This window comes from Arachis ipaensis, chromosome B9, assembly GCF_059453495.1.
Source record: "Arachis ipaensis isolate K30076 ecotype BB chromosome B9, ASM5945349v1, whole genome shotgun sequence".
Lineage (NCBI taxonomy): Eukaryota > Viridiplantae > Streptophyta > Magnoliopsida > Fabales > Fabaceae > Arachis > Arachis ipaensis.
This window is the reverse complement of record NC_142444.1, coordinates 3,939,108-3,950,794: the sequence shown is the minus strand read 5'-3', so window position 1 is coordinate 3,950,794 and position 11,687 is coordinate 3,939,108. Positions and strand designations below refer to the sequence as shown.

At 34.9% G+C, this 11,687-nt stretch overlaps 3 protein-coding genes and 2 non-coding genes across 5 annotated transcripts; 4 read left to right on the top strand and 1 right to left on the bottom strand.

The window, feature by feature from the left end:
* Positions 1-101: 101 nt before the first annotated feature.
* Positions 102-1,590, top strand: PSAH2 (photosystem I subunit H2). Its single transcript, XM_016319003.3, has 3 exons — positions 102-532; positions 942-1,068; positions 1,299-1,590. Exons 1-3 carry the CDS (start codon positions 405-407, stop codon positions 1,476-1,478), a joined length of 435 nt encoding a protein of 144 aa, XP_016174489.1. The 5' UTR covers positions 102-404; the 3' UTR covers positions 1,479-1,590.
* Positions 1,591-1,746: 156 nt separating this feature from the next.
* Positions 1,747-5,090, bottom strand: LOC107617261 (rop guanine nucleotide exchange factor 12). The gene is made up of 7 exons (XM_088499772.1): positions 4,118-5,090; positions 3,839-3,955; positions 3,557-3,711; positions 3,397-3,471; positions 3,053-3,325; positions 2,615-2,935; positions 1,747-2,469 (listed from the first exon to the last, which is right to left on the bottom strand). The coding sequence occupies exons 1-7, from the start codon at positions 4,410-4,412 to the stop codon at positions 2,089-2,091; spliced, it is 1,617 nt and encodes a 538-aa protein (XP_088355898.1). The 5' UTR covers positions 4,413-5,090; the 3' UTR covers positions 1,747-2,088.
* A 1,715-nt stretch (positions 5,091-6,805) lies between these two features.
* On the top strand, positions 6,806-11,131 carry LOC107617257 (glyoxylate/hydroxypyruvate/pyruvate reductase 2KGR). The gene is made up of 2 exons (XM_088497938.1): positions 6,806-7,380; positions 10,429-11,131. Exons 1-2 carry the CDS (start codon positions 6,958-6,960, stop codon positions 10,945-10,947), a joined length of 942 nt encoding a protein of 313 aa, XP_088354064.1. The 5' UTR covers positions 6,806-6,957; the 3' UTR covers positions 10,948-11,131.
* Positions 9,926-10,012, top strand: LOC148543553 (small nucleolar RNA U30). The gene has a single exon (XR_015901801.1). It is a non-coding gene; the product is annotated as a small nucleolar RNA U30 (small nucleolar RNA).
* LOC148543552 (small nucleolar RNA U30) lies at positions 10,157-10,249 on the top strand. Its single transcript, XR_015901800.1, has one exon. It is a non-coding gene; the product is annotated as a small nucleolar RNA U30 (small nucleolar RNA).
* Positions 11,132-11,687: the final 556 nt, after the last annotated feature.

The window sequence follows — 11,687 nt, the reverse complement described above, 5'->3', positions numbered from 1 at the left end:
AAGCCAAATAATTTTAATAGTAAACTTAAATTGTGTGAGAAAAAAAAAAACATGAAGAGTGGCAAAAGGGAGGGGGGAAAACTAAACTAACATAGGCAACTATTATTAGACAAAATTGTTGTAAGCTATACATAAAATTCCTCCAAAGATCCTATGTTGGAATCAGCCAAATGTTACTGTGGACCACAAGAGTTTTCATAAAACTGGATAACCTTATCTATCTTCAAGCCACATGTCACCTCATAAATGAGCATCCCAAATATGCACAAGTAAATGTAGCTTGCCACGTGGCAATATTAGATCCAATCAACAGATCAAAAACCAAAACATCTATGAACAATCTTGCTACCTGACACAGAAAATCTAAGTGAAGTTAGTTACAGAGTGAAACAGAACACATATTCATGGCTTCCCTTGCAACCTTAGCTGCTGTTCAACCAGCTGCAGTCAATGGACTTGCTGGAAGTTCCCTTAATGGAACTAAGCTCTCTTTCAAATCCTCTCACCAAACTTTAAAATCCAAGAAATTCAGGTAACTACCATACTTTTTTTATAAAAAAAAATGATATATTATTGCACATGTTGAAATTTGACTTGATGAGTATATAAGTATCAACAATTCAACATGGACTCATTTTCTTTTCTTTCTAGAAGAGAAAGAAGAATGACCCTTAAGGATGATTAGTTTTTAATTAGTATAATTGAGACTAACAAGTATTTATGGTTGGTTAGCTACATAGTTTCTGCCACTAGTGTATATACACTAGTATTCTACTTATGGTGGGTTTTTTCCCCCTTATAATTCAACTATTTTATATAGTCAAAAACTGAAAACTGGTTTTTTTTTTCCTCCTTAAATTTTCTTTCAATTTCTTGGCTCTTTCATTTTCTCTTTTCAACATTGAATGAATGCTAATAGAGTATGACATTAACATTAACAGGAGTGGTGCTGTGGTAGCAAAGTATGGTGACAAGAGTGTGTACTTTGATTTGGAGGACATTGGCAACACTACAGGGCAGTGGGATTTGTATGGTTCAGATGCACCTTCACCTTACAACCCTCTTCAGGTTCATCTCATCATCTGTGTCATCTCCATCTTTTCTAGCTACATTAAAAATTATCTACTTGTTAACACAAAAAGTTAGCTATCAAACCGGTTATCCGTATAGAATACATTTTGAAATATGAAATAATATATAACAAAAATGTGCAAAACAACACATGGTCTCAAATTTCTATCTTTCTTGTGGCACAAGTATATATACAACTAATTACATCATTGAAAATGGATTTGCAGAGCAAGTTCTTTGAGACATTTGCTGCTCCATTCACAAAGAGGGGATTGTTGCTCAAGTTCTTGATCTTGGGAGGTGGTTCAACACTTGCATACTTCAGTGCCACTGCTTCAGGTGACATTCTCCCAATCAAGAAGGGCCCACAACTCCCACCAAAGCTTGGTCCACGTGGCAAGATCTAATTTGCTACCACATTTTCCATGTTTCTTGCTTTTTCATAATGTGTAAAGTGTGATGACTGATGACTACTACATCCTACTATTATTATTCAAACATGTTTAATTTTTACTTTCATCAGCCTTATGCATTGCTTTGGTTTTCTAATTAAGACCTAAATATCCACATACCAATATCAGAGAAACAATGGAATCAAATATATTTAGAACAATGCTTTTCATTCCACAATTTTTGGAAGCTATTTAGTTAATAAATAACATGTTTTTTTTTTTTTTGTAATAGTACATATACAATGAGAATTCTTTGAATTCATCTTTGCAGCTGCATGACTACAAATCCTTCCTACACTGAGGATACAATATGTTACAAACATTCAGCTTTTGTATATATTCACTTCTATGTACAAATTGAAAGATAAAATTAATAGTTATCAAATAATAATCAATCAAGTCTTTGAAGAACACCCTCAATGGAGGCCTAATTGTTCTTCTTGAAGACTTTATATATTTATAAATATATATAGATAGATATACTCTTCTACCTTGCTTTCCCTGCTTCCCTATTTCGGAACCAGTTTCATCAGTTGTCATACTATTAGTCCTCCATTTCGCGGCATTAATGGCGCGAAGTTGGACTTCTCATACCTCCCAAGGAATCAAGATAGGAAACCTTCTTATCAGTCGTTACATTTGGAAGCTTCTGGCCTTTTCCATTGTCAATATCCTTGTAGAAGTCGTCTGTAGCCGCGAAAGGATCCTTATTACTGTGATCACCACCATTCCAACCCATGAAATCCGAGAGGGTCATCGAACCACTGTCTACATCATCTTTAGGAGTTGTTGGAGGCCTTGGAATTGAGCTCTTTGCAGCATTACTCTTCCTAGGATTTTGAGTTTGTTGATCTGCATATTGTACATCTTCTATTCTTGAAAGCACTGTATAGGCCAAACTTTCCAAGATTCTTGAATAGCTTTCGAGACAAGCTTGCCCCACATCCTGCCATGGCAAAAGAGATCCCCCTCCATGAATTTAGTCTTATCATAAGGCCAAAAGGCTAATTAGAAATTTAGATTGTGGGTGCAATTCTTTTAGATTCTTTTAGAAATTGTAAATAGTAAAGTTGTTCTTAGTTAGGCCTTACCCTGTTGAATTGGATTTTGCTTATATCCAATGCAGATTGAGGAGCTCCGGGGAAACGATGCTTAATGAGAAGCAAGATGGTTTCTGCTCTGTCTTCAAATTGTTCTCTTTTCTCCAGACTCACAGCAGAACTCCAAGATGATTTTGAGTCCTTTTGGTTCATCTTCCTCCTCCAAATTACCATTGAAGCCTCAATTCTGTTCTTCAGATCAAGGATCTTGTGTTCTGATGACAAGTCCACAGTTGATAGGAACTGGTCCGGATCAAAAAACTCAACTGTAATGCTCCGGTAGATCGATTCGCCTAGACTTGATCTTCCATTCTAAACAAGAAGAAAAGAAAGGATTGAGAAGAAGCTATAACATCACTATTTCAATGCACTATTTTGTCTAAATGAAAGTAATATCTAAATACTTTTTAATATTTATGTCAAACTTACCTTGGGTAGGGAATCAATGTAGCTTTCAGGGATCTCCATTTCTGATAGAGTTTGAGCATTTATGGCCATGGCTGCTTTGAGGACTTGGTTGACACTATCTTTTTGGTACTGCAGAAACCTTCTTGATGCCTCAGATAAACCATCTACTGGAACCTTAGGTGTAGGCAACCACCACTTGTCATCATTCTTCCCTCCATCTTTCTCCGAATCATCCGAAGCATCCTTCTTTACATAATAGAACTCTTGCTTCTCTTGGAAGCCATCTAAACATTCCTGCTCAGCCATTGAATGTTAGTTGTCTGAGTTAACCAACAATCAAATTATGTCAAATTGAAACTACTTACAAGAAGCATTGTATCAAGCTTTTTTAAGGCAGGGATATTCATGTGGAGATCAGTTCTTTGTCGCGTCGTCATGATCTATTCAAATCAAATATGAGTTTCAATCATAAGAGGGAACATAGGACTAATCAGCTTTAATTTAATCCAATTCAATTTAATTAACCTCCATGGTTGTGCCATCCTTGTTCTTTTGTTGTTGAGGAACCATCTCAACAATGTATTCAGTAACTGATAGAAGCCAATCAATTTCTTTTTTCCACTTTGCTTTCCTCTCTGGAGGCATCGGCTCTAGGCGTCGTTGCTCTCCGAAAATCGAAGCTGCATTCGAAATAAGAAAAAAAATGAGAAAATTTTTCAAACATTTCTATCATCATCTTAAGAAGAAAAAGGGAAGAACACAAATCTTTTGTCCTCATAATTCAAACAATGTCAAAATTAAAAGTACCTGCAAGATTTGTGAACGCATTTGACAAGGCCAATGCAGATGAAACACCTTTTCCACCACCAGACATATCTTCACCCAATAGCAACTTTGCAAATCTCTCCTTCATTTGTTCCATTTCTGAAAATGCATAATACCCAACATTTTTTAAATGACATATTATCAATCATATATCATATGAAAGCAAACATATTACAATATGATGAAAAGTGCTTCTAAATCAAAATGCTGTAAATCATATCATAGCAAATTAAAGCATAGCATATGTTATGTTTTTCTTACCCTGCAGTAGCTTATCTTTTTGTTCTTTGAGTTCAATTTCTTCCTTGCTCATAACCCTTGGCTTAGCTGGAGCAGCAGCAGGACTCTTATTATTATTGTTTTTGTTTTTATCTAATTCATTGAGCTTTGAACCTTGACTCTTTGATGAAACTATATCTTCTTCAGCCACATCCAATTTGCTAGCACTCTCAATGCTCAAACTCTTTGTATGCCTACCTGTGTTCTCAAACATTCCTTTGAAATGGAATAGTTTGGATTTATAACTTTCATTTTCTTGTTCCAATGCCTTCACCATCTTTTCTTTCTTTCTTTCCTTCTTTCTTCTTTTGAATAATATACAAATATATCTCCTAATGATGTCTAACACAGAATTCTTTGTATCTATGGCTTTCTTCCAAGGAGTAATGGTTATATTTTCAAGCAAGAACAAAACATGGAGGGTGAAGAAAGAAACCAGAAAGAACTTTGTTCCTTCATGAAATAGGAGTTATTGTAAAAGAAATGGTGCATTTTGTTCTTTTAGAAGTTTTGAGAGTTTGAAGAGAGAAAAAAAGGGTTGGAGGTGATTATTTGATGGGGTTTGAGTTGGTTTTATTTTCTTTTTTTGTGCTGAGTTCATTGAACGTGGGGTGCATGTTGAATTGTTGATAGATAAAGAAAAAAAATATGAGATAAGATTATGTGGGTTTAAGATTTGTGGAAGAAACAATTTTTTAATGATTATATTAGTATAATCTTATTTTATTATGTTATGTTATGTTATTAGATGTGAGGGTTTAATTGGATGGTTAATTACTTAATTTAAGGTTCTAATTTGAGGGTCAAAGTTTGCTAAAGACAGGGGAGGCAGACATGCATGCTTAGCCAATTAATTAATTAACATTGACACAAATTAAACTCACTCTATCTTCCATCACTGGACGGTGTTGATGCCTCACTTTAGAATAATTAATTAAGGTTAAGTTGCTTCAAGAGTATTTAAAAAATAGAAAATTTCTGATCAACATTTAGTAAATTATTTCTTCTTTTCTCTCTCTCTCTCTTCTTTTTGGGGTTAAAAAAAAAAACATTGGTTCTCAAATTAGACCATAACAAATAATAATTTTAGTTTGTATGGTGCAATTGATATTCAACTATCTGAATAATAAAAGTTTTGCTAATACATGTATATGATAGATGATAATAATGTTAAATTTTAGCATGATTCAAATAAATTTTAAAAAGAGAAAAAATGTTTTTCAGATTTCTAAGTAAAACTAGTAGGCAATACTGCTTTTGAAGAACAAATATATGTATCAATTTCTAGGTTCATTTTTTTTCTTTCTCTTCTTTTATACATGATGATGCCATATGCCCAATCCTTCAATATAAAATAGATTTATTATTAATTTAATGACACCAATATAGGATCACTAGGATGTCATAATAATCCACCCTGTCATTGCTGCAACTTTTGATCTGGGTATTCTACACCATCTATTGGTTAAGCAGCTCATAACCTCAGAATACATATATCTTTTGATAAACAAAAAAAAAATTAATTTCATACTTTAATCTAATAGCAAAAGCACGTGCAACTGTGCAACATTTTAAAAGATCAAGTGTTATATTAACTAAACATATTTTATTCGCAAAGAAACATATTTTTGGCCTTGATGTTCTAAACAGAGAGGATGCTCGGAGAACTTTTTAATTTTAATATAGAGGCAGGGTTGGTGTATAGTAGAATTATGAAGGTATATGGTGTTTTACCAGAGTATGAAGAGGTACTGAAAATCCTGAGTTCAATTTGTGTACTGGCAGAAAATTTTGGGTCCGATTTGTGTAAATTTTGGGTCCGATTTGTATACTGGTAGAAAATCCTGGGTCCGATTTGTATAAATCCTGGGTTTGATTTGTGTATTGACAAAAAACCCTAAGTCCGATTTGTATACTAACAGAAAATCCTAGGTCCAATTTCTTCTCACTAAAGCAAAAAATTGAAAGTCGTCACAATCGTGTATATCTTTCCAATACTCCATAACTCAACATAACTCACCTATCAATCTCATATAAAAAAAATAGTATTAAGATTCAGTTAGATTTGTGATTTCCTGTAAGGCTGTAACTATGCCACTGTCACATGCAAACTGGGAACAATCTATTTCGAGTTAAATCCTAGTGATTTATGAGATTAGCATGATACATTAAATTTGTTAATGAGATATTATTTGTATCAATTATATTTTTAAAATTAATATACTAATTAATAATATGTTGATATAGACTATTAGTGATATGTCTCACTTTATAATTTAATTACGTATCACAATATTATTTGATCGCACGTTACAATATTATTTGTCTATGTATTATTTATTATGTCATTATCACAAAATACACCAAATTAATCTTTTTAATAATTTTAAAAAATAACATATATATTTAAATTTTTTATTCTTTTAAATATTAAATAAATAATTAAAAAAATAAATTAAAATTCTCAATCACTGCTCATCGTTTATTATTTCTTATCCAAACATTTTTATAGTGGTACCGACTACCGAGGCTTCTATAATTAATTAATTATAACTTCTATAATTACTAATAATTAGCCAATAGCCATGCTACTGGAAAAGAAAAGGAAAAAAAAAATTAGAAACACTTGTATAATTTTCTTATTTTGTCAGTAAAATGAAATTTAAAATCGGAAAATAAAACAACAATAATTTTATTGTTAGTGATGGTACGAATGGTACCTGTTGTCTCTGCCACTATAACTTTATCTATCTCCATGGAGCTTCAGTGCCTCACAGTTCAGGACAACCATCGCCGCCCTGAAACCCTAACCCTAAAACAATATGGGATCAATCAGCGTCCTCCTCGTCGGAAAAGTCCTTCCATATCTCGAACAAGAGCTCGACAAGCGCTACAACCTCTTCCGCGGTATCGATCCATCGCAGAGGGCCGCCGTCCTCCGCGACCATGCCGCCTCCATACGCGCCGTCGTAGCCAGCTCCAGCGGCGGACCCGATGCGGCGCTCATCGAGGCGCTTCCCAAGCTGGAGATTGTTTCGAGCTTCAGCGTCGGCGTGGATAGGATAGATCTCCAGAAGTGCAAGGAGAAAGGGGTTAGGGTTACGAACACTCCCGATGTTTTGACCGATGAGGTTGCGGATTTGACGATCGGGTTGATTCTTGCGGTACTGAGGCGGATCTGCGAGTGCGATCGATACGTGAGGAGCGGGAATTGGAAAAAAGGTGACTACAAGTTGACTACTAAGGTAAACGAAGAACACTTAACACTGTGCTTCATTTCCCTTTTTTTGCATTTACCATTGATGAAATGTGATTGTTCTTTTGCATTTAACTTGAAACTTGAGTAAACCACTAGGTTAGCTCGAAAATATTGAATCAGACAATTTAGATCCGGCGAGTGAAATATGAAAAATACGGTGAAATTGTCCATAAAAACGTGGATTGAGTTTTTTATTGAATTATTAGGTAGAGACTTAAGCTTATAGTGCTGTATTTTAAAGGACACTAGCTCCCATGGTTCAGAGTTCAAACTTCAAACACCAGGCTCTTCATCCTGGTTTGCGGCTTTAGTAACTGCTGTTTCAATTCATCAAGCTGCTTAGCCCTTTCAATCAGGATCTGATTTACCTCTTCCACTGCTGATGGAAGCAAATACCCCTTCTGTAAAGTAGGAGGCTTTATAATTTTAGAGCTGAAATTCAGCCCACTTAGGCTTAGTTTGGTAAAGCTTTTATTTTTCAAAAGTAGCTTATAAAAGCTAACTTTTAAAAGATGGTTTTTTAAAAGTTGTAGCATTTATGTTTGGTAAATCAAATTAAAAATTGCTTTTAATAATCACATGCAACAACAATTGCATTTGGTAAAATAACTTTTAAAATTTAAAAATACTATAATAGACATAAATGCAAGCATTAAATTTGAAAATTAGTTAACATATGAGGTTATATTAGACTTTTAAATTTTGAAAAGCACAAGTCAACTTTGAAAAGCTCTATCTTAGGTGCTTTCAAAAGTACCCCGATCTTTTAAAAGCTGTAAGCACAAGCACATGATATTTTTTATTTACCAAACACAAAACGAGGAGCTTGAGCTTTTAAAAAGCACAAGCACCTCTTCGAAAAGCTTTACCAAACCAAGCCTTAATCACTTGGGTCATTGTTTAGGCTTCCCATTAGTGAAGCACCCAATAAGCTTCCAAAAACTTGTTCGCCTCTTTGGTGTGGCAATCCATTTGAGGATTATAGGCTGTGCTGTGCTTCAAAGTAGTCTTAGCCACAACCTAGACAGCTTTGAAATGATAGATTTGGGGAACTCATGAAATGATACTACATCCTTGGCACTGAAAGGGTGAGACAGGGCTATGAAATGTTCATATTTTGCGAGCCTATCCTCTACCTGATATCAAACCCCCCATCGCATGCGGGTAATCTTCAGTTGAAGTCCATAGAGATATTAGTCCAACTTGACACGGAATGGAGAGGGGCTGCTAGAGGCCTCCAGGTGAAAGTGTATCGATACTTTTGATACTTGTTTCTTTGACAAGTATCACAGCCCCGGGCATATTACTGACTTGTCCTCTTAATGCCTTCCCTAAACAACCCTCCAGAGATTTGTTTGTGGCTTTGTGCTACTAGTCTTTCATACTTGGAATTTGGAAATAAAAGTATTTACCTAATGGAATAAGTTTAGTCTCACAAAAGGGTCTACAATTCTTCATTCTTTGAAACAGTTGCTGTTTGTTGTCCTACATGGTTTTCAGTTTCTTTCTCTTGGTATGTCTCAAAGTATTTGCATATGGCCGAAAGGCAAAAGACAAAAGTTCGAGTGAAGTTTAGCCTTGGAAATTTGGGAATACTAAGAATGTAATTTTATTTTTTTTGTAAGCAAACGGGGTTAACTCCCAGAAAGAGAAAGCAAAAGAATTACACATATCGGTGTAAGGTAGCCCCACTAAAATCATCCCCTAAAATTTTTTTTTTGGTAGTCAAAGGGGGCTGAAAGCCCCAAAAAGAAACAAACAGTTATAAATCAATAACACAACGGGTAAGGAGACCCCTCTCATGTCAGCATCTAAGATGGATCTCAAATCCATAAAAGGGGAGTCAATGAAGCTGTACCCTGCACCTCTCTCCTCCACACTTTTTTTTGCCAGCCAGTCTGCAGCCTGGTTACCTTCCCTATAGGTATGTCTGAGCACTACAGGGGTGGTGTTGTCAACAAAGTGAAACCCTGGGTGCATAGTGCCTTCCAATCTCCTTAATGATAGACCCAATAAAGGAAGAAGCCCAATAAAGAATTTTGAGGGGGAGGGGTGTAAAAACCTTAATCCACATCATTATCTGTTAGCCCAAAAGTTTACTCCAATTATAAAAGAATTCCTCTCAAGACAAAAAAAAAAAAACAGAATTTCTGACCCAAAGAAAAAGAGAGCCATAAAACGAACAAGGATAAAAAACCCTAAATCTTCAAGCTGCAGCGCCGCCTAACACGAGCTATGGTTCGTGGCATGGGCTATTAAACGTGTAACTTTAAAGTGTTCTGTTGTTACAAGTTTATAACTAAGTTTATAACCCCTTCATTAATCATTATCGTCATCTCTGTTAAAGATGCAGTTCGCCTATGCTAGCAATGACGACACCGAATGAAGAATATATAAGAAACCAATTTGCTTCTCTCTCTCTCTCTCTCTCTCTCACAAACACACACACACCTGTATATGACAATATGTAAACATTTAAACGTTACTAGTGTGTTTGTTTTCCATTTTGAAGTGAAATAGTGAATAGAAGGTGCTGTGATGATGATATGAAATAATCTCGTTAATCTGAGATTTCTTTTGCTATGAGGAAACAATTCTATCCATTCATTCTTCTGAGCACCTTTCATTCTATTATTCTTCATATATTGTTATCTCCGTCTCCATTAATCTCATCATTCTCATGTATATGTAAACAGTTATATCTTACTTGTTTGTTATTTACTTATTTTCATTTTTGAATTGAAACTATAAATAGGAGAAGGTGCTGTGATGATGAGATAAAATAATCTCGTTAATCTGAGATTTCTTTTGCCATGAGGATAACTTTTCTCATCCATTCATTTTTTTGTCTGAGCACCATAAACAGACTGCCTAACAATTTGTACTATTCATAGCGGTCTTAGAAAACAAGACCCGAACGATCAATCATCATCACATCATAATTTGTTTTATACGTGCACACATACTTTTTTGGGATCCCATTTGCTTTTGCAATGCCAAATTTATATTTATTTGTATAATATTACCCTTGCAGTTCTCTGGCAAAACCCTCGGCATTCTTGGGTTGGGAAGGATTGGCGCAGCAGTTGCCAAGAGAGCTGAAGGATTCGACTGTTCAATATGTTATTACTCCAGAAATGAAAAACCAGATTCGAAGTACAAGTACTATCCAAGTGTTGTTGAGTTAGCCTCCAACTGTGATGTACTGGTTGTTGCCTGCCCTCTTACGTCGGAAACTCATCACATAATCAACCGGGAGGTGATAAATGCTCTCGGTCCAAAGGGTGTTCTGATCAACATTGGGCGAGGCAAGCATGTTGATGAGCCGGAGCTGGTCTCTGCACTGCTTGAAGGTCGCCTAGGAGGAGCTGGGCTAGATGTGTTCGAGAAAGAGCCTCATGTCCCCGAAGAGCTGTTTGGGCTTGAAAATGTTGTTTTGCTGCCTCATGTTGGAAGCGCCACAGTTGAAACTCGGACTGCAATGGCTGACCTTGTCCTTGACAATCTGGAGGCTCACTTCCTCGGAAAGCCCCTCTTAACCCCATTGGTTTAATTTGATGCCATCTATTGAACTATCAAAATAACTTTGATGCGCCTTCATTTGTCTACAATAATTTTTTCAGACGTTAAACATTGATGATTGTGGGAGCATTGTTGAGCGTATTGCTTGTTACTTCGGGCTGTATGCTCGAGTTTGTTAAGATCATAGCAATAGAATTCGGAATTCCACTTAGGACCCACTGGTATCTTTTTTATCTTTTATTACCCGGCTGTTACATACCTTTTTTCTGGTCCAATTATGGGAAAATATTAAATGCCTTTGAATTTAATTCCATTGTTTGAAACAGAAGTAATTAAATTAGTTTTTCTATTTTTTTTTCAAAATCAATTCTAATTTAAATAAATCTGACTTAAAATTTTATTTTATTGGAATTTCATTTGAAATTTAAACCGTCTAAAATACTTTTATAATTTAATTACTTTTTCTTAAATTTTCTTTAAATGTCTTCTATTTTTTAACACATACTCTCTTTTTTCACCACTTTTGTTTCCTTTTTTTTTTCTTTTAATTCACTCAATATAATATATATTTTTTTGGAAGGTCTACTATCTTAAAAAAAATGCATAGATTTTGTGTGTGTAACCATTATTTTTGAACAAGTATAATTTTATTAATTTATTCCAAAACACTAAAATTTAATTCTATACCATTAAAAAGTTTTTAAACAAGCTGTGAAAGTTGAAACATATATCTATCTATATAACACATTTAATAGGGCCTAAATTAGAGGC